The sequence below is a fragment of the Fulmarus glacialis genome, unplaced genomic scaffold, assembly GCF_000690835.1.
Source record: "Fulmarus glacialis isolate BGI_N327 unplaced genomic scaffold, ASM69083v1 scaffold27270, whole genome shotgun sequence".
Taxonomy (NCBI): Eukaryota; Metazoa; Chordata; class Aves; order Procellariiformes; family Procellariidae; genus Fulmarus; species Fulmarus glacialis.
Genome location: NW_009190225.1, coordinates 101,333 through 124,822, shown reverse-complemented (window position 1 = coordinate 124,822; position 23,490 = coordinate 101,333). Strand labels below are relative to the sequence as shown.

At 35.0% G+C, this 23,490-nt stretch overlaps 1 protein-coding gene across 1 annotated transcript in view; it reads left to right on the top strand.

The window, feature by feature from the left end:
- Positions 1–771: 771 nt before the first annotated feature.
- Positions 772–23,490, top strand: part of LRRIQ1 (leucine-rich repeats and IQ motif containing 1) — a 112,901-nt gene continuing 90,182 nt past the window's right edge. The window contains exons 1-11 of the mRNA XM_009584910.1: positions 772–936; positions 2,144–2,255; positions 3,276–3,370; positions 4,534–4,639; positions 5,347–5,576; positions 7,519–7,593; positions 7,771–8,952; positions 9,904–10,056; positions 12,298–12,448; positions 17,782–17,975; positions 18,772–18,899. Of these exons, the coding sequence (XP_009583205.1) occupies positions 808–936; positions 2,144–2,255; positions 3,276–3,370; positions 4,534–4,639; positions 5,347–5,576; positions 7,519–7,593; positions 7,771–8,952; positions 9,904–10,056; positions 12,298–12,448; positions 17,782–17,975; positions 18,772–18,899 (2,555 nt within the window). The 5' untranslated portion in view covers positions 772–807. The remainder of the gene's footprint in view (positions 937–2,143; positions 2,256–3,275; positions 3,371–4,533; positions 4,640–5,346; positions 5,577–7,518; positions 7,594–7,770; positions 8,953–9,903; positions 10,057–12,297; positions 12,449–17,781; positions 17,976–18,771; positions 18,900–23,490) is intronic.

Here is a 23,490-nt window from a genome sequence, read left to right as displayed (position 1 = left end):
TTCCGGGAAACGGCGGTGGGCGGGCAGCCTCCCCACCGCGATGCCTTCTGGGAGGGGTAGTTTCTCTCAGCGAGGATCTGCTTCGCGCCTTAGCGGCTGAGATGCGCTCAGCGTGTCCCTTCTCCTGTTCCAGGAGCCGACGAGGGACGAGGAGCTGCTCGCTGCCTCTGATGGAGCGGGTCTGGGCTGCCTTCCCTGTCCCCTAATTGGGGTGATGGGAGAGGAGAAGGGTGCAGGTTGCGGAGGGAGGGGGTGACGGCGAGGGACCACTTCCCCTCCTGCCTGGATCCATCCAGAAGTCTTGTTCTTATGTGGCCATTTCTCACCACTTTCTCTGTATCATTACAAGTTCATTGAGTGCTTTCTGGATTCTTAGTCTTATTTTGTAATTGTTAATATGTATTTATTGTTTGAAGCTTTTTTTTTCCTTTGCAGCTATTAGGTCTCCGAAAAAACAAAACCTTGTGAGCGTAGCGCCGGTACTGTCCACAAGGAGTAGAGAGCAGGCAGAAGTTTTTAATATTGAAAATTTGGTAACACTTGCAAAATTTAGAGGGGTAGAGTGAGGGGGCATTCGCTTATCACAAACTAACGTTTTTCTTTTTTTTTTGCATATTGGTATGGAGTGAGGTGTTCAGAACGAACTTCTGCTGTTCCTTTTCATGCTTTAAGCCAACTGTTCAATAAATACATCTGAATAAACTTATGCTAAATGAGCACCCTCTTTATTTTGTTTCATGCAGTGCTGACAGTTAAATGTTTTCTTTGTGTAGCTTTGAAAGCAGATAAGAAGCTGTGGAAAGTAGAATGTCAGAAGGTATTGAAGGAATTGAAAAAGAAATAGAAATTGAATTAAGCAGAATCAGTGTTTCTTCCTTTGAAGCAGATGATCCTGTCACAGAGGTATCAGACGAAGCTTTGAGTGACAGTGAGACAGTAAGTATTCAATAAGCTAAAACTGCTTCTGTTTCTCCTTGAAAGTAGTATGGGCATTGGAAAGCCTATCTGATGAATGAACTTTTTCCTGACATACCTAACCTGAGGATTTCTTCTGAAAAGTAGTCTCAGTAGTATTGCTTCATTAAAAATGTAACCTCCAGTGGTGACAAGACAACAAAAGAGATGAATATCAGCATTCTGCTTAAGTGAGAAAATCAGACTCGTAGATAATGATTTGTTTTAGAATCCTCTGAAGCTGGAAGATTTTATTAAAGCTAATGAGGTAGATTAAATCTGGATAAATAAGCCAATGATTCTTCATTTAAATCTGTTTTTAAATCTTACAAGAGACTGTCTTATGTTTGAAGACTTCCTGATATTAATTTCATATAAATTGGTGCTTCAAGTTCTCTTTTTTGGATGACTTCTTATTTTGGGGAAAGATTTTCCTCTGAAATCCAATCAGTTATTTGGGTCCTCTTCAGTTATTTTAGTCTTTCAGACTCGTAACAAAAGGATTGGTCTATAGGATATTAGGGTAGATGATATTGGTCATATGTTACTATAAATCATATGTTTGATATGACATAAAGATAGGCAAAGTGATAATTATTTATGCACTCACATGCTGAATGCCAGCAATGTTTACCGCAATTTACGCATCTGAGAGAAGTCACTCCATTTTCCCAAATGCATTAAAAGACAGTCTTTTGAATAAAAAGTATCTATGTAGTAAAGAAATTTGAAGCATCTGATTTACATGCATACTTTAAGCATTAGTAAATTTAAAATTAATTTATTTTTTAATGAGTCTGAACATTTTTAAGAAAAAGATCCTATGCGTCATTGTTAATTTTTGTCTTAGCCTTTTTCTTAATCTCTTGGTTCAACACAATTATAAAGAAATGTTAATTGAAACATGTTTCTGACGATAGTGGAAGACAAGTTACTAAAATGTGTTCCGATCAAAATTTAGTTAGAATGTAATTAAAAATGAGAATTATTAATTGTTCAGTGGGTGATAAGACACTGGGAAGGGTGTCAGAATTGGGAACAATTTTGGTAGCAATTGCTGCTAAATCTCCATCAGTGCTTTATAGGTGAAGCCAAAATGAGTCTTTATTCTTGCATGTCAAGTATTTACCTCTGGTCGTGGCTGTGAGATGAAAATGTAGAATTTATGTTAAACGTCGTGTTTTTCTAGATTTCAGATGACTTGCCAGAATCAGTGCTCTCCTATTTAAACTTTATAAAGAGCAGAAATCAAGATGCTGAAAAGCTTATACTGCAAGACTTAGAAGATGAAGAAATTACAAGTAAGCAGGGATCACAGTTAAAATGTTTATGCACCTCGTATTGCCAGTGGAAGTTAGACTAACAATCATCAGTAAAGCAATGCAAACTTTTAAGTAAGAGCAAGCAGTGAAACCTATTGCATCAGCTTCTGAATGCATGCTGAAAATCTCTAGGAATAAAACCACACAATGCTGTCTTCTAGGATAAACATCTGAGTAAGAATCGAGTTTCTCTAAAAATTCATCTGATACTAAACTATAGATCAAGGCAAGTTGCAGGATCGTTCTCTGAAACAGGACCTGAGCCAGACTCCTCATGAGAATCTAAAATGAAGTCACTAGGAGCTGAAGTTAAGAGTTCAGATACAATTGAACCTCATAGGATATGTTTGAAGTCTGTCTTTGGAGATATCCAAGCTAGCATTAAATGAAATGACCTTGTAATTGGGAACAATATAGCTGTGTCAGCTGTATGACTGAAGCCAAGCTCATAGTTTATATGCCAGAGAGCTGGCATTGTCTGTTCCATTCCAGTTTTTCACATCATCTTGGGTTTCACATCCATTTAGTGTAACGGTCTTTGTGAACAAAAGTTCAATATTGTCTATACATTTTGATATTTGAGGAAGGTTTCTTTTTATCATTTTTTTGTAATGGACACTTATTTTTTTTCATTATTTTTGTAGCTTTGTCAGTTTTTGACCTATCTGATACAAGTTCTACTGTATTTTTCTACACAGAAAATGTTCTGCTGTGTTCAATGCTGTGGAATTCTCTTTTGTATTTGCTATCACTGGATTCTTACAATATCATTGTATGTGTTCCAGTTACACATATTTGCTGCTTTTAATGTAGATAAATGACTCCCATATATATTTGAGTAAAATGGGGGCGGGGGGGGAGGGTTTAAGAGTTTTAAAGGAAAAAAATGCTTTATTTTAGTTTAAAGAAATATGGTAGCTAAGCAGTATAGAGCAGAACCGAGTAGTGGTGAGGGATTTGCTCTCTGTGTACTAAATTATACGTTTATTTCTTCTTTAGGTAACGTTAATGGAGTAGTTTCTTGCCATGCTTCAGATTACTTGGCAGAATTGGCTTCTGAATATAATGAAGATCCAGAACAATTTAAAAAAAGGGTATTCTCTATTTAAACAATATTTATAGTGAACAAAATTCTATTAAGTAATGTAGATAACTTACATTTGCTTTGTTGGCCTCCTAAGGAGACCTATAGATGTGTTCCGTTTTGTTTCTGTCAGACTATCCATAAAGTATTAAGATGAGTTTGTGTATGCCGTTCTTTAGAACTGGGACACCAGCTGTAATACACCATGTCTATAAGTTTTACAATTTGGAATAAATTCTCTGTATCAGTAGTTGAGATGCTGAGCACAAAAATCAATAAAATTAAACAAAACTGAATAATCCTTTATTGTTAATTATTTGCAAAATATTATCTTAATAGTATGATAACACTTTTAAACTTTTCTAATATTATTCTTTTTATGATGATCAGGAGAATGTGCTGCTATTAATCTTGCTCCTAATATATTCCATTATTTTACAAAGAATGTAAACATAATAATGTCTGTAACTTTCAAAGACAAATCAAGAGTTATAAACCTGGGTTCTTTTATATTTTTATAGGATTTGACTGAATAACTTGCTGGAGTTCTTAGAAAAACATAAACCTTTATTTAATTTAATCACTTTTAATTTGTCGCCTGGCTTTTATTAGTGAGCACTTTTGCAGACATGATGTTTCTCAGAAGACCATTGTTTAGAACAGCACAATTACTTTATGTGACTTCAGCTGCATTACAAATATTAATACATGCCCCAACCATGAGATGAACAGATGATAAATGAGCAGGAATAGATTACTTCTTGCCAATAAAGAACAATGAAAGAAATATAACAATCTTCGTGCCCATAGCATTATTTTCAATGTGCGTAACAGTATTAATGCATAAATATAATGCTTAGTTCCACAGAAAGTAAAACAAATCCTAAATGCAAAACATTCATTTTTCCAAGTCAAAATATATAATATATTTTAAAACCACATAGAAATATTATGTATTTTGGGAAATACTCCAATATTTATTACTCTAGAAAACAATATTTTGACTGATAGGTTTGCATTTTTTAATGTCTAAGGATTTCAGTCACTAGTAAGTTTTGTATTATTGTACTTGTCATATGATGAAAAGCTTATCCTTGTTCTGGAAGATTTTTATAATGTTCTGCTTTTAAATTTTGTTTCTTGTTTCTTAATGACAATATTAAACTATATTAGGTACTATTTGAAATTGAAAATGAAGACTTGCAGATTGCTACAACACCTAGTTACGATAGTCAGTCCACCAGTGATGCAGTGGTCACTGATGACCATTTTGTTACAGGTAAGCAAATGCAGTAGTCGTTTGGTTGAGTTGATCTTTAGCATCATATCACTATTTCCTGCTTTTCTGTTTTCATGAGTTTCATAACATTCTTTGTAAAGAATTACATGTTACAGTATGCAGTAGATTTTGATATTTCATGAATGGGACATGAGGAAATGCCTGTGCTTTTATCTCATTTCAGGATCACAAAATTATCCTAGTCTTTAATGTCTTGATAGAAACTTGTTTCAAAAAATACTACCCAAAAATGATTTAAATAATTATGAATACAAATGGAAGCCAGATTGGAGGCACTAAGCAGGTTGTGCTTTGGCCACAACTTCTTTTTTTTTTTTTATAGTGACATTGGCTGGGAATGTTTCCCTTTGCCATGGCCTTGCATGTTTTGGGGTAGAGTGCATCAGTTATAAAACCCCTGCTGGTAGCCACAGAAGACATTCATCCTGAAACCAAAGTGTAATCCTGAAATATACATTGGTAGAATTAGCGTGATTGTAGCAGTGTCACTAAATGTGCGTCATGATAAGAAGACATCTCTGATAGAAGAGACTCGCATAATAGTTCTGATTTCCTTGGGGATATATGTTGCTGGCTGTATTAGCACAGAATCCTTTTCTTGTCAATACTTTAAGACTGTTTAATGTCCCCCAATGCTTATTAGGAAATTAAATAAAAGGTTTGCTTGGTTGATTACAAATTTGTAGCTGATGTTGAAATGAGCATAAGCCTTACTCATCGTGAAGTAGAAGAAAAGTGTAGACAAGAATTTGAGCAGTGGGAGAAAAGACAAAAGGAGCTTGAAGATGAGAAGAGGAAGAAGTGGAAAGCTGAGAGGGAAGCACAGGAAAAACAGAATGAAGAGGAACACGCAAGAAGGGTGCAGCGTCTGGAGGAATTTGAGGCTGAAAGAATAAAGTTAGAGCTTCTTCATAAGGTAATTAATGATATTGAAGCCAATCTGTTCCCATCTAGACTATCTGAATTCAAGATATAATGTGAAAAAGAGAGTACTGTGCCGAACTGTATGACTGTCTAAACTCTCTCTACTTGTGATACCAAATTTAGATGTAAGACATATTTAAGTACGATCCATTGGGTTTTATGCATTTACTGCTTTGATCAACAGTGAATGAATTTGCTATGCTAAATGTTAAATTATTCTTTAGGCTTCACCCTTACTAAGTTTTTATATTATGACACCAGCCACAGTACCAGAAATGAGAGTTGTGCTAAATTACTCACAAATGAAAAATGGTCTCTGTGCCTTAATAGAAAATACTTACTTACTTTAGACCTCCCATCCCAATTTTAAAGTTAGATGAAAAATCACAGGTGAAGTAATCTGAACCAAAATCATTCCATTCAGAAATGCTGGTGCTGTGCTTCATCTGGGTAAAAGTTACAATACTGCTTTTTCTTGTCTGTGTCTGGGAGACTGAGTCAGGCTTAATCTACCGAGTCCTGCCACAACAGAACATGACTCCATATGTTCACTGGTTGCATTCTCAAGAGTCTGTAGCCGTGTTTTGCTATAGTGCATACTGAAGGATAAAATTTGATAACTCTCCACAAAGGAGCATAAGAATGTGAAAAAATGTAACCCTTACACATTATACTTGTAGAGCCGCAATATTTTATTATTTAGCCTAAATATTTCTGTTTTGGGAGATGCATTAACACTACATATTCAGTTAACTAATTTGTAGCTTTCTGAAGAGGTGAGCGTCTTGGTCCCAGCAAGGTAGTTCAAGTCACCAAAATTAAGGAAAGGCTTAGCAAGTGAAAAGACCTTTGATCGCTGAAGGGCAGTTCAGTGTCGAGATAGCTCCCTTTTCAACAGGCCACAAAACTGATTAGGCTTCCTCTGCTCTTTGATGTCATAATCATTTTTGGATGTAGAATGGCTTTCTTTCTCTAGAAAACGTGGGGCATGTTCCCATTTGGACACTTTGGTAGTGCTCTCACTACCACAGTCTTTGTGGAGGTGACAGATGGACACTAATTTCCCCTATTACAGAAGGACCTAGACTTCTAGTCTCCTATTGCGTGAACAGGATGCTTCTGAACATGCATGAAAAGCAGTGCTTAGGCACCTGGGAGACTTTGTGCAAGTTGGAAGTGCTGGTTTGTTTACACTGTTTGCTTCATATACTGCTGTGTATTTAATTTGGCTGCTACTGATTTATCTTGGTTCCACCAGGAGTTAGGTGGTTCTGGATCAGCCTCTGGTTTTTAGAGGTACTTACTGTCTGCTAATTTTCAGTCAGATGTAACTCCAGATCATTTGGATTTTTTTTTCCTATTGAGAATATGTTGAGGGAGGGGGGAAATGCTATTTATTTGCAAATACTGAGAAAATAGACTTGGAACTTTCATTTTCTGTTGAGAAACAATTTCAGTGAAAAAAATGTCTTTATTGAACAAAATTCCTCTTTGAAAGATTATATGATTATCAGTAACATACCAGTGCAATTAAAGGGGGACTGTTCATGTTACTTTCAGAGCTTTTGTTTCTGTTATGTTGCTATTATCTACCTGAAGTTTGAATGTTGGTTTCATAAGTGTAGTTTTCATCTTCATTAGTAGTACAGAATTTGGAGAGGAAGGTGGCAGTTGTTTGGGTCAGTACCAAGATGCTGACTCTCTGAAGATATGCATCTGTTAGTACATGACCAAATCTGCATTATTGGTCTGAGTGTCCGGTTGTTTATTTTGATAAGAAAATGAAAAACTCACAGCTGAGTTTCTCATTTTAATTCAGGCATTCACAAAAGCGGATTGTTGGAAAGTCAAGAAGATGGGGGAGATTGGAGAGAGGGTGTTTTGTGATGTTCCAGGTTTTGTACAATATTAATTTAAGTTAATTTGTTGTGCAGAAACAACAAACTGTGATGGAAGATGAGTTACAGAAAGAAAAGAAAGCTTGGAGGAACAAAATGATGCAACATAAGGTAAGGCTGTACAATGAGCTTTTGTCAAATGACTGTGAGGTTACTATCATATATTGGAGAATAAATGTTATTCTGGAACAGTTAATACACCAGATTCTGTTTATTAATGATAAATATGTGCCAACACCTGTTCTTTTTTAAAAGTAGTTTAAGTCTATCCTACTTGTTTTGGCCTAGGAATCGATCATGAAGCTACAGTTGCAAATGGAAGAGGAAAAAAAGACGTTGGAAGAGCAGAAAGCAAAAGAAAGACAACACCTGGCAGAACAACAGAATACAGCAGCTGTGAAAATCCAAGCTAGATTTAGATCATTTTTAGTCCATAAAAAATATGCTCCCATCTTAAAAGAATGGAAAGATGAAATAAAAAAGAAGCAGAAAATACTAAAAGAAATAGAGAGAGAAATGAAAGAAAAAGAGGAAAGAATGAAAAGGCGAATGGAAGAAAAGAGGCAAAAGACAGAAGAGGAAAAAAAGAGCCAAGAAGAACTAGAAAGACAGGAATATTGGGAACAGGTGAGGAGGCGTGAGGAATATGAGAAAAAGAAAGCAAGCCTGAGACTTGAAAGAGAAAACCAGCTGCAAATAAGAAGAGAAGAACAGAGAAAACTAGGAGAAAAAAGAGTAAAAGCTGTGATGGGTGAAAGTGGAGAAAACAACAAAGAAAACATAAAAAAGGATAAGCAGACAGAAAATACAAAAGTAATAAGAGAACAGAAGAAGGAACTGAATAAGCAAGTAGAGGAACAAAAGAATTGGATGATTCCAGAAGAAAGAAATTTGGCACCAACACCAAATATGCTAGGCTCTGAGAAGAAGGAACACTCTTCTCAAGTAAATAATGAGAACGTATACATGAATTCAGTAACACATGTAGAAGAAAATTACTCACAAACTGGAGATCTTAATAAAGCTCCAAATAGTCATACTTCAAAGAATGAATCTGTTAATTTTGGAGCTAATGACATGGTAGAAAATAAGGCCAACAATATATGCAGCAGTCCACCAAATATCCAGCCAAATGCTAGTAATAGAGAAGTCAAAGATAAATTTTTTCAGTCTGAAACAATGGAGAAAACTCTGTTTCTAATGGAAGATGCTAATGAAGAAGTCAGAGAGACCTGGGGCAGAATTCAAGATGTAGCTGAGTGTTCCAGTAGACTAATTCTTCCTAATGATATTGAAAAGAAGAGGATAAACTGGATGAACACGTGTAAATCTTGGTCTAAAATATATGAAGAAAACCAAAGAAAGCAAGCAACTATAAAAAAACGACCAAGGAAAAGTTCAGTTAGCAAGATGCCTCCATTAAGTAGACAAAAGATAATTCATAGTGGCCCTTGGAGTACTCTGCAACAGGTAACTATTCAGAAGATTTAGAATGAAATGGGAAGCCATACCATCACCTTTTTCTTTTTTTTTTTTTTTTTTTTTTGTATTTGGTATGTCAGTGCAATGCTGTTTTGGAAGAGAAGATTATCATTGAGCAGGGTATATATCTCAGTGGGAGTTCCTCTGCACAAATGCAGAATAAGGGTGATGAGAATGACTTTTGAGCTCCTGTGAGCGTTGTGGGGAAGAGTGGTGTGGTATTAGTCTTCAGGGCATTGATAGTATCTTAAGTCTGTAAAAGGCAGACCTATCTCCTATTTTCTGCTAAATTAACGTGGTTTTGCCTTTGTAGGAAGGTCCACATTTCAGCTCCTGCTCATCTAGCCCCTTCAGAGTTTTGAGAAGACTAGTCTCTTCCAGAAACAAGACATTGCTGATCAGCTTATAGATAGTGTTTTGCTATAAAGAACATCTCTTTGTTTCCAGCACTTAATCTTACCACTTACTAACTTATCACTGTATGCTTGCTCTGTGCTCTCATCTTGATATCCACTCTGAGATGAAATACTAGACTACATACATTTTTATTCTGAACTATTTTTGTCTGCTCTTGCACACTCACTCACTCGTTATTTATGATAGTGTGACGGGGGAAACAATTCACACTATTAATTGCTTTGCTTAGTGTTAATCTTCCATCTATTCAAATTCAACGTCATTAGCAAAGCATCAGTTTTATTTACTTTAAGGTGGATGTTAAAATCAAACAGATTGTTTTCATAATAACTTCTCCCATTCAACGTTGCCGTCCTTTTCTATATGAAAGGATTAACATATTAGTTGCTTGCATTTTCTAAAGTATTAGTAGAATGTAGTTCTGGTCTCTTTCTTTTTAAAGAAAATAACCATAATGTGACATTGTACAATGAATATTCAATATACAAACAAATAATTTTATTTATCAATAAATGCATGTAGGTCACAACACTTACACTCGAAGATTTGCCAGCTTGTAGCCTCTCAACGTTATCCGAGTGTTCAAATCTTCAAGTTTTGACTCTGAGGCGCTGTGGACTAGTTGCGCTGGAAGGACTAAGTAGCTGCAAAGACCTAAAATATATCAATGTGGAGGTACCAGGCATATTTGATTCTTTATTATAACCCAGAGAGAACTGCCAGTTTTGCTGCTTAGGTGGTTATGCAGTTGCATCAAACTGAATGTATAACTTTTATTGCCTTAAGAGCATAGGAATATCAACAAAATACTCCCAAATGCAAAAAAAGTTATACCAGCAGATTTGCATTATATATAGCAATTTGCATTGTACTAAAGCAACATCCTGCAAATGAATTAAACTATGCTAAGAAAAGTGCATGATAGTATCAGTCTAAGATTAGTACTAGTATGGCACAGTGATAGATCTTCGTTACCTTAGTCTCTCTGATTCATGAGTGGGCAGATGCTGTTCGCCATAGCAGGTGCTCAGCTTAAGCAGGAGTAGGTAGAAGGAAGAGTCCTTTGCAATACACGCTTTGAATATTAGTTAAAATTACTCACATATATGCCCAAGGAACAGTATAATGAGTTACACTAGAGGCATAATGTCTAGGTACTTGCTACTGCATGGTGTCTTAAACAGCCTTGTAAATTTAATGATTAAAACGTTTTGCCCTGTGATGCATCTTAGTACCAGAACTTGACAATTTACATGAAACAACTCAGTTCACATTTTTTATTTCATGTGTTTTAACAACACCATTTCACAAGAAAGTTAATATGCCCTTATTATTTGTGGAAATCTTGAATGTTTCTGCTTGCCCAGTAACTGGTGTTCTTTCCAAAGTTTTTTGAAGTCTTTTGTTGGTTTTTGGTTTTTAATAAAATTCGGAGAAGAGAGCTGATAATAATTATAGTTAAAGGAGTGTTGTCTGTCCAGTAATTAGACCTTTACAATAGGGCAGGTTGAAATACTTGTGTCCTTTTCTCAGTTTTCTTATCTATTCAGAATGCAATTTCTGGGATTTGATAATTTTGAGTACCTCAAAATAGAAGAGCAAAGTATTAGTATAAGGGCATAATATATATCTAAGCTACCAGTCTTACTAAGATTGGTATTTATATGTGAATTTTTTTAGATCAAATATTGTCTCTTACAGAACAGTTTTGGTTTTGTGATTTGGCTTTTATTTTTTTAAAATTTTAAAATTTTATGCTTTAAATGATATACAGGATTGCTCCACTAGGATATAGCAGGCTAATTTAGTTAAGGAGAAGACTCTTAGATATACTTTTAAGTATGATGTATTAATAATTTAATAGTTATATGTATTGTTAATAATAATATTTTATTATTATTATTTCGCTGTGCCAGCTAATGTGGCAGTTGTCTTCTATTCAACTGTAATGAAAAAACTTCCTCTTTTGTGACAGTTAAAACAGTCTGAGATTGTTTCATGGGTATTTCTCACATAGCTAAAGCAGCTGCCTCTGTTTCCCTTGGACATTCATTCCTACTTGATATTGCCCCTCATTTCTGTTGATACAAAAGCTAACATTTAAGCCATATCAGTTCTCTACTTTAACTTACTGGTGCAACTGAAGGGACTGTCCAAGGGCAGGAATCAGTGTTTCCAGAGGAAACCTGTATGCATCTCTGCCTGCAGCTGAAAGTAGCACATAAATCTAGTCAGCATGTTAATTCTGGAATAGGACTTAGACTATTTGGCTTAATCGTTTTGTTACAAAGGCAGGGAATTTGTTTGTTTAAGCATCTGCAGGTGAAAAACAGAAGAAACCAGCAAGGGCAGCAAATAGTGAAATAAAAATCCAAGGAAGCATTATTAAAATGGCCTGGGGGGGGTATGTTAAAACAGCAAGATCTCTTGGGGGGAGAACATTACCTGAGAAGTGTTAATGTTTGTGACCAAAATACCTCTAAATGCAGATTTTCACTATTAGTGAATAGGATTCCAGCAAAGACACAGCTGTCTTCATTAGTGTCTAGTAAATATGATGGTTTCTATGCAGTTTTTAGTTCAGTCTCCCAGGATTTGGGAAGCTGGGAAAGCATACGCGGAAAAGACCACTCTGTCCTTGACTTCTCCTTACACTTTTTGTTTCAACTTCTGGGCATTTTCAGAGCCAGAATGAAGTTTGAGATATATTTTTGTTCTATCCCAGCAGGAAACAGAAAGCAGTTTCTATGACTCCTCAATTTATTTTCCTAATGGAAAAAATAGAGATGCCCTTACTCCTAGCTAGAAGTTTAGGATAAAAATAAGCAATGATGACGATATCTACCATATTTTTACACCTAATTCTGCTATTTCACTTCAGATGCTATTTAATATTTTTATTTTCCTTTGTTGCAGGAGAACAACATCCAGATAATTGACTGTGAAAATCTAGAAAATCTCTGTATTCTGATTCTGAATAAGAACCATCTTTCATCAGTTTGTGGCTTAGATGGCTGCATAAATCTCCAAAATCTTGAACTTTCCTACAACAGAATCACTCGAATTGGTAAGAAAATTAATGAAAAATTTTTCCAATTTGTATAACAGTATTTGCGCTGTTTATATTCAGTGTTATACTTCCCTTGGATTCAGGGCCAGCCAGCTGCTAAGCCCAAGGAGCATGAGGAATCAGAACAGACCTGCATTTTAAAGCATACTCAACTGCACATTTATTTGTAGTATGGCTTAGCTTAGCTACTGCCATGCATTCCATCTACCAGATCATATAACTATTGTCAGCCAGAGAACTAAAAATCTTTCTAGAAGGGCCCCTAATATTACCTGCACTAATTCAGTTGGAATATGTGAGTAGCCTGAGTTCAGTTTATCTACAGAAGCAATTAATATAAAGCCTAGCCTTGCAACTGTAGAGAGTTCCAGTGTGTTCCTGACTGACACAGTAAGTAGTTCTATAGAAATCCTATTATCTGTCTGAGTCTGTGAACCATGCTAACATGGGACATAGCCTCTCTTTCTACTAAAATGCTGCCCATTCTGGCTCCAAATTACTGTTCTGTATTTCCCTCCCACTCTGGCTCTTCATTGCTGCTCATTGCCTCAAAGCTGGAAAAAAGAATGAGTCTAAGGTAAAATTGTGCAAATCATTTAGGCACAGCAGGTATGCCAACCCCTATTATATTTACAAAGGCAGTTTGTTATATTTGTTATGTCCAACAGTTGGCAGGCAACAGGTGTACTTTTAGCATGCAGTCAACCAGTTAGAGTTTACATACACCCAGACCACTCAACAGATGCATCAATACATGAAATCTTTGTGCCAGGAGATAGATGTTTTCTGTTGGCCACACAGGAATTTTTCATGTAGTGAACAAGTGTTTGCCTCTCTTCCTGTACTGCCTCTCTGCTCGTACTGCCACTCAGACTGTAAAGCACCTAAGGGGTAGATACTGTGTCTCAGCTTCTGGCAAGCCAAAAATATTGCATAACACAATGCCTTGTGTTATGTAGATTTGGTATAGATGTAATCAAGGTCCAGAGCCTTTTCTACTGACAAAAGGTCAGGAAAGTGTAGTGCAGTGAAAATAACCAAGAGCTTTGCTGTATGTAAGTGGAGAAGCCAGTTTTTTGTTTTTAGAATCATGTACAGAGGGAAGACCATTAGTGGTCCCTCAAAAGCAACATTAACAGTTGAGAAAAGGTAGTAGTAAACTGCCAGATCATTACTTGAAAGGGAGCTCTCAGGGCTTGAAAGTAGCAAATTTCCTTCAAGAAGGCAGCACAGCAGATAGAACAGAACTAGATTTAACAGCCTCCCTATACTCTAGGGACTTGGGTTTTGGTGCATGACATACTGTGAAATTTGTAAAGGCCACCAAAATACAGGTGACTGTATAACTTCAGTTATAATCTTAATAGAGATGAATCTTCAGAGGTTTGTCCATTGAAATAAAATCTTATCGTCAAGAAAAAAAATTGCATGTGATGAAGTAATTAATTTTGTATAAATTGAAACATGAAACCTGAAAAGGTAGCTTTCTAGTTGTATTCTTAGTCTGTGCTAAATCTAAAGATGTTACTTGGAAAGAGTTCAGAGCTGGAAATGGAAAGGAGATAAGGAGATTTTGATTTTTATTTTATTTGTCTTGAATTAGACTTAATTTTCCTTGATGTGTATGGACATACTTTATTTTCCTGATGGACAGCAGGAAAATAATATAAAACAATTATTAAGTTGATGGATGAAACACATTCACATAAGACATTTATATAAAGAAATTATTTCCACTATTTAAAAAAAAAAAGGAGACTGAAACAGTATGAACATGGATAATGCAATTCTGTGATAAATTACAAGGGCATAGCAAACACGAATGGGAAAGCTTAAAAAAACCCTGTAGATTTAGGGGGTTTAATGTTGATATTTTTAATATTTTTTACTAATATGTGCAAGTTTGGAATGTTAGTATTTGTAAACAGAGTATATAATACCTGAGAGTAAAGGTGCTGGAATATCAATGTTTACTGTAAAAGCATATCAGTACCCTAAGGAGAAACAATAAAATAAACTGATTAAAGAAGCTTCATCTATATCCTTGTGGCCAATAATGCTGGATAAGATTCTTATTCATTTGATAAAAATGTCTGCAAGATTACTGTGAGAATGACATAGTATTAGTGGATGACATTTAGGAATGTGGCATCTGTGTGGAATGTAGTATCTTTGCATAGGCCAAGTGGAGTAAAATCTTCTTGTATTTTCTCTTTTGTGCAGTGTGGTGCTATGTTTACTGAGTCTCTAATGAATTTGAGTAGGTAAATAAATGTTCACAAAAATCAGCTTGGAATCTTTCTTCTCTCCAGAATTGCTTTGAGGATGTCTGGTTAAAACAGATGGATAAAACAGGATTTATTTCATACAATAACGTATTGGTTTTAAGTAGTCGCATAGAATACACAAAAATGAATTTATGGGTTTTAAGAAGTTACTGTATCCCTCACATCTGTAAATCTTGCAGGATGTCCCGTAGCAATTTTGGAAGCTGCAGTACTGTGCAATGTTCTCTGTTCATTCAGCTTTAACAAAGGCTGTGGGCTTTTTCCTAAGAAGTAAGGCTTATTTATGTTTGTAATACTTCTGTTTTAATAACTTATTGTAGGAAACTTCAAGCATACTATGATTTCGTTTTTCTTTTTTTCTCCTTTCATTGAAATACAGCATCAGTAAGGGAAAAATTAGAGTTGCCAGAAAACCCTTAAAAATAACAGTAAAAGTATGAAAAATATGTCTCAATTATACTTTTCCACTTAAGAATGCATGATCACAAATTGAGTAATTGTGTCAGTAATACACTGAAGTTCAGTGCATATGTTTGTATTTGGAAGATGGATGCTTTACTTAAAAATTTTCTTACACAAAAAGTAGCATTTTTACTTTGGTCATAGAATACGCTTTTATGGGGTGTCTATATTGCCATGGTATGTTGGCTAAAATCCTGGCAGCGCTAAGAATAGCAATGCATAACTGTGGATAGTTGTAAATCCTTCTTTGGACCTACTCTTTTTAAGAAAGCACACAGAGGTCTTTTTTTATCAGACACCTTTCAGGTTTGGGGGGGTTTTTTGTATGTGTTTTTTCATCTTCACGTTCACTGTCAGCTTTCACTCCTCTCTTACCATTCATCTTTGTCACACATAGAAGTTACCTCAGAACTGCATTGATAGCTAAGATAGAGTCCCTAGCTAACAGAGTCCAGCTGCACTTCACAAATTGCTAAGAGCTACTTCTATAAAAGTCCTCCACAAATCTTGCTGAAACCATGTGTTTTTCAACAAAATGCATTTTCCCATATACTGCTATAGCTGTTGTTGGTTGCATCATATGTAAAACAGACAATATCTTCTGGAAATGCGAACAAGACTTTCATGCTTATTTTTAATTTTGCATGTGTACAGAAGAAACATTAAAATACCATCTGTTTGTATTACATTATTCTCTCTTGTGTATGTTTCTGTTGGACTGCATTTGATAGTTTCAGACTAGATTGTGATCCTATTGTATGTAGCCTTGGCATGTCTGTTCCAAATGACATTCGGTCTAATTAAGCAAGACAGATGAGGAGAAGGAGATGTAAAAAAGATGCTTTGTGCAGCATGCAGAATAGGAAATTTCCAGATCCTGTATTAACTCCGTGCCTTTTTTCACTGTGTGTGCAGTCTCTCCTCTCTGTCCCACTCCAGACTAATACGGTGCTTTTAACGTTTCCAGTACTGCTATGCTGATAAATTAAAAGTGGAGATTTAAGGACTGCTCTTGTAAGGAAATCCTGGGAGCTGTTAATTTTAACACTGTCTGGAATGAAATTGTTTTGAGACCACTAGATGGTGCTGGTTCCTTTTTTATTTTTATCCAAGCATAAACGAAAATACAGACCAGGATCTTGCAGTCAGGATAGTATGTCATGGGCATGTTTGAAATTCTTTCAGAATAATTAAAGATTTGTATATTTATTTCCTAAAGCACACTTTTGAAGTTACGATATCGGACATTTGTTTTAGATTTAGGATGATATCTCTTTAATATCAGGCGGTTGTATTATTTCCACTAGGTGCTTTCCATTTTTAAATTACTGTGATTCGAAGGCCTGTATTTGATTGGGTTTTTTTAAATGCACTGCTAGTTTTGGCAGTAGTTTAATTTTTTACTTTTGTTTTATCCTTATCATTCATTTTATTTTTTTCTTTCTCTTCTGTATTCTCAATAATCTACGGTGCAAACTGGTCTCTCGTCTCATAATCCAGTTTATTCTCAGAGGACAATCACAACGACATTCACCTCTGTAAAGCTCGCCCAACTTCCTTTTGGGAACTTGGGAAGTTTTGGGTGAGGTAAAGATGAGACAAAGTGTTAGCTCAAATAATCCTGTGATGAATACATCAAAAAAGCAAATTCAGAAATTCCTTATTTTTAGGTATGTTTTATAATGGGTGCCCCTTCAAAGGAGTTTTATTACAGAGGTAGAGAAAAACTGCTTAGGCCTGTAGCAAGTCAGATGCATCTGTGCTCTGGAAAAGAAGCCATTGTAGAACATCTAGCATGTATAAGACCATGGAAGGACAGTGTGATTTCTGCTGTTGTAAGAAGATGATTTGGGAAAAATTCTGTGAAAGAAACAGACCTTGACAGGAACCTTTTCCTTTGCATCCTTTTGGGGTAGAGATTGCACACATTCTTGCTCTCTATGCTAGCTGGCAGGAGTAAGTTTGTTGAGAGTGTAAAAGCTATAGAAGTATAGGTCTATACATAAAGGCACTACATGTTCTTTATAAATTTCTTCATTAAAAATATTTTATAACATTCCTTAAACAAGATGCACTTAAATAATAGGGGTGGTGCTGGCCTAAGTTTTAATGCAATTTGTTCTCACCTTGCTGATAACTTTAAAAAAACCCTTTTAAAAATGAAATAATGAAAATTAACTTTTAAATATAAATACTGTTTCTGTTCTGAGGGGTGATTTTAAGAGGGCTGTTAGCATTTCACAGAGCCCATAGGTTATAATATAGCAGTTATAATGTGCTTAAAGCATAGTAAGTATAGTTTATCACTAAAAGAATGTTCTGTTCCAACAGAAGTGCTAAAGGGGTTATGAACTGTTATTATTGCTTGGTTAACAGGATCAAAAATTTGTGAACTGTACGCATTGTATATTTGATAAGGTCAAAATACAGTAATTATTTTTAAACCTTACACAGGACTAATATTAGTTGTTACTATAGATAATATAAATACATTGAAAGTTCAGAGTTTTCTTAGTACTTGAAAACCAACAGATTTTTATTTCATTATGGCTTAATTCAGCTAAAATCTTTAATTTTCAGGTGGTCTGGAGCCATTGAAAAATCTTCAGCGATTAATTGTGGACCATAATCAGTTAATCAGCACGAAAGGTCTTTGTGAGGCACCTGCTCTCATTCACCTAGACTGCTCTTTTAATCATCTCACACAAGTTGAAGGCCTTGAGAATTGTGGACTACTTCAAAATCTGAAGTTGCAAGGCAATAACCTCCAGGAGGTAAAAGCTTTGAATTCAGTGGCTGTTGTGCATACATCTTTGTTAACAGTCATATTTTTCAGAATACTGATTATGTGCTCTTTGTTTGCTGTGGGACGTTTCATGCTCTTAGGTATGCTTTTTTTTCTCCTATTAGAGGGAGATTTTTCAAAGATACAAATGGCTAGCAGTTAAGTATTTTCTTGCTCCGAAGTCCTTGAAAAATTGGCCCATCAGTAATTATATTTCCTTCCTTTGTTTATAGCACCTAGTCTTCAGTTTATATTATATGATGCTGACTCTTTCTTTAAAATGTAACAAAATATTGTTATCATTACGTGTAAGTAATAGTTCAGGCTGATTTGATGTATGCTGATCCTCCAAAAGTTGAAGTTTGTGCTGCAGCATTTAAAACAGGAAAGAAGTTTGCTAACTGTACACTTAGTAATAGTTACTGACAATGATTCTCCTATGAATCCGAGAGAGGAAAACCATTGTCAATAAGCAGCAAATAACGGCATAAATAAAATAGTAATACTGTGGCTCTTGGGCTCTTGACTCTTTTTTTTTTTTTTTTTTTTTTTAACTCTATATTGACTATTCAGACTAGGTAGAAAACATTAAAAAATAATTACCACCTGATGTGTAGAAATTATGTGTGACAACTGGTACATACATAATAAGGAAATTATGCATATATCGAAAATGTGTTTTTTGCTTGTATTTAGTAATGATTTATGAAAAGCATCTGGTAAGCATTCCATTGTTGTTTCTCTAATTTATATTGATTTTAAATAACCATCTCTTTTCTATTTAGCTTCCAAGACTGGAAAATCATGTTCTCCTAAGAGAACTATATTTGGACGACAATAGCATTTCTGCTATGAGAATGCTTTCTTTGTATTGGTTGCCTTTATTGCAGATTATTTCGCTGTCTCAAAATAGGTAAGCAAGAAACATTCTTCCATTTACAAAACTGATACAGAGGAATTTACTAACATAACACTTATCTGAAAAGTATAATTCTCAGTATGGTTAAAATATCACTATCTTTTCCAGATATTCTTTGAAAACGTGTTTGACAAGTAATGGCATTGGCTACCTTTAGCCAAATTAGAAAATTTGAAACTGCATTAACTATGAAAAGTAATTTTTTCTATTAGATGTTATATGAAAATAACTTTTGAGCATTGTGGCATTATGAAAACCATGGTGTTTCTTTTTTTTTCCTTTCTTTAGCAATTGTTTCTAGAGTATGTCTGTCAAACTTCGTATTTCACAGCTAGCTTATTCAAAACAGACTTTGAAGGCTATGCTAAGTGCAACTACTAGAGTTAAAAAGGACAAATGAGAATGTTGTTTTTCATTTTACATACATGTGTTAATGCCCTCCAAAACAAGCATATTTGCTTTAATTTTTCACTGTTATGGTTCAGTTTGAAAGGTATAAAATAAAAAAGAAGGATCAAGACCAGCAGCGTAAAACTAGATCATGCACTCAAGTATTCTGTAATTAGCTTTCTGTTCATTTTCTAAGCTAATCTGTACATCTGTAGAGTTAGAATGACCAGGAGTCAAAATTTTTATTTCACCACTCCCTTTTTCTCAATTTAAATTCTGCTAAAAAAATAAGGAAGAATTATAATTTACGATGTGTTAGTAGTAAAATGTATTTTAAATTAGTATAAATTAATTATTTTTCTATACTGTGATGATTTAGCTCTGAATAAGATTGATCTCAGCTAAATAAATAGAATATACTCTGTTACACACAATATACAAAATATACACTCCGAACTAATCACTTAACTCTCCTGTTAGTGAAGAGAAGGAGATGCTTTTAGAGTGTGATTCCTCTGCCATTTTTAACCATTTGCTTTGAGATTAATCATACCCTACAGGTGCTGTTCATCTTCATTGACTGTTAACAGAGCCAAAATGACCAGCTCACGTGTAGGTGTCTACATTTGAACAGATGAATCCCATCCTATGTGACATTTAGTTCAGCAGAGTCAGCTGTAGCTGGGAGCCTGTGGGAGAAGAGATCTGTAAGACTGTGTCCAGTTATTATAAGGAATGTCCTTCATGGAAGATCAATATTATTTGTGTATATACAACCTATATTTTTATATAACTTTTCAGATTGTTTTCATATCATCTCTAATGGAGTAGTATGCATGTAAACTCTTGGATGTAATATAACACCTAGTTATATTTAAAGAATCTAATCTTCAGGTTGCTGGGCTTTTAGGGGTTTTTTTTGTTCTCTTAATTCTTCTGGAGTTTGGAGAAAGTGCTTCCTGCCTGTGACTAACAGGAGCATTATTTGTTAAGTGTTAGATTCTGAACCACACATATTGATTAAATTCATTTCTTCGCTTTTTTTTTTCCTTGTTCTGTTCAGCTTTTTGTGGAACACATTGTAATGTGGCTCTATCTTCTTGTAGTTTCCCCCTCTTCCTCTGGTTTGTTTTTTGTTAACATTAGCTGTGTGTAGCTATGCTGTGTGTAATAAAAAGTATGAAAAACTGCTTGAAGACCTCATGTGCCTGCTAGGGAGAGAACAAATGTAGAAGCCCGGTCTCAGGCATAGCTTGAATGCAGCCTCTGGATCTAGGTTGTGCTGGACTGGCCATGTGGATGTACCCTATGTCACTCGCCTATCCCATGGGCTTTCAGTTTTTAATGTCAACTGTAGTGCTTATTCTGGTTTTCCAGTGGCCAAGCTGGGATGCAGTGTTTGGTCCACTGAGTTTCTTCTGCTGGACTGTGAGAAAGCACTAGCATTAGCAAACTGGATGTGCTGAAAATAATTCCCTTTCTTTACTTGATGTATCTATAGCTTATCTCAAATTTCTGTGACAAACAGGACAAGATAGCCTTAAATGCATATTAAAAGCCTCAAAATTCCTGGCATTTCAGTAGCCTGCTCTGTTACACTCACTTTATGTACACTTATAAGCAGCTCCATATGTGTGTGCTATAGCATGAGTAACTCGATGTTCTATAGAAACAGTGAATGTAATGGAGTAAGCTGTTGAAAGAAAAGCTGTTTCTTTACTTTTATCCTACAGCTAGTGCAATTTTGTGAATTTTTTTCAAGTGTGCACTGAGTGCCATTTCCTTTTTACTGATTGCAGGAAGCCCATATAATGGTAATGCTGTGAATCTGTATTCTTTCTAAAGTGAAGTACTGTGAAAAGAAAATTCTTACACTAATTTACAGGATTTTTTTTATTCCTGAGATGCTTTGTCTGTATCATAAACCAGAAACTGCCAAAGGTAAAACTCCAAGAATTGTTTTAAACCTACAATCTAGCAACAAGGAATTATAATATAACAGGTAGTGATTAACTCCTTCAAATGTAAAAATGGCAGCTATTTCACCGCTACTGCTTTTATTAAGTGTTTTATTGTAGCTTTCACATACAAAGCATATACTTGGTGAATGTGCAATTGACCAAAGCCAACGATGAGCGTCCCATTGACCTGGTTACTGCAGAATTGGGACTATGAAGATCTGTGCTCTATTTTATAGAAGCTGGAGAACACAACTGTTAAGTTAGTTTAAAAAAGGCACGTTTTCTTTTTTCTTCTGTTGTGGATAAAGATTTAGATGTAGGAGAGAAAAACCTTGCCCCGGGGACTAAAATTAATACATATTTAATATGTGTTAAGAGTTCATGTGGTATTTATATTTACATGTAATCCCACTTAATTATGTAACTTACTTGTTAATGTCTTTCATTTAGAAGTTTTACAGTGAGACACTAAATCAATCTGCTGTTCAGGTAGCCATTACTTTTCTTTTGGGGTTTTTTTTCAACTTCAAAATAGACAAATCTATTCCTCTTAAAATTTCTGTTTTAATATGGCATTAATATGGCAAAGTTCTGGTTTTGCTATCTCTTGTTTTTCATTAAGATAACCTAAGTGTGACAGATAAAAATTTAATATTTAAAAAAATGCAGTCATCTGCAAAAATTCCTTTTTTTTGGGGGGAAACTGGTTTGGTCAGAATCAAATTCTTTGTGAACATGTTGCTCCCATGTTTTTGCAACCAGTTGCATACTATTCCTAAAAGGCTTATAATAGAAATGCTAAAAATAAACAATTCTTTCTTAGTATGTATTGTTCTCCCTACTTGAATATATATGGTATCTATGTTTTTAACCTAATTTCTCAGATATACCTGTCATTGCAAGCCATCATGTTTTGAGAATTTGACCACTTTTTCAGGGTCATCATAATAAATCTAAATGTCATTCGATGTTGAAATAAGTCAGTCGTGAAAAAGCTATACTTATGTATAGTGGTTTTCCCCATCCCTTACCAGTCTAGGTTTTTTTAATCGCTTTCAGTAATTCTTTGCTGGTGATAAGTTTATCTCTAAGTATGTGGCACCATGGGCACTACAGTTGAAGTACTGCCTACTAAAGTATTCAAGAAACAAGTGGCTAACTGACCGATTTCCTACATTATATTTGATTACTACTTATAAATACGGTGAATATTGTAAACTAAAATATTTTTATTTTTAAAGAATGAAAAAGAAATACGGGCTTTACTTAAAGATCTAGGTTAATAAAAATTTATTTTTAATTATTTTGCTCTCCTTCCTGCTAACCTCTTGTTAACATCAATGATAATTTTTCTGGGGAAAAGCAGATGCACAGCAAGATTTGGACCATCCTGAGCAGTAACTGCTATTCATGTTCAGAAAAGCGATCTGTATTTTCTCTAATGCATACTTGCAACTATTCTAGTCTCTTAAATGTTGTTTTCTGACATAGAGTTTCTCTGGCTATCTGAGTCCTGTCCTGCTACAGCCTTAAATGGGAGCAGAAAGAGGAAGCTATAGCTTGCTTTTTTGTGAATATCTTTTACTTTTGTGTCTTCTTTGTAATTTATATCTCTCTTATGCCCAGGGCTAATGTGACAAGGTCAAGTAGTATTAAGTTTTCGGTAATGTCCTTTGTCTTTCTGGTTTGAATTTTCTTAGGAAAAGAATTAACAAAGAATGTCAGTAAAGGGAAGGCTATAGAATGACGGGAAAACGTTTTAACTCTCATAATGCCAATGGCAGGCAAGGATAGTCCCGTAGACAATTTCTAATTCACCACAGCACATACTGATAAAGATCCAGAGAACTCACTATAAATAAAAAAATACTGCATTATCTTTCATCCCTTGCACAAAGTATGACATTTATTTTCCTGGATATTTCTGAATATGTAAGTCTATAAGCTGAATCATGGGTTTTCAGTCTTTGCAGCTATACTGTTAGCCACTAATATCTATGATGATATTTGTTACAAATATTAAATATATTTATGTACTATTAACAGGTCATGAGAACCTAAAATGCTGATATTTGTAGTACTATGCACAGATCTACATATAAGGCTTAATCCTTTTTAGAGTTAATACTTCTTCATATTTATTTGATTCCATGAAAAACTGGCAGGGAGATAGAACTAAATAGGACTAGAACCAGGATAACTTTACAATATGGTTTAAGAAAGAAATGGGAGTA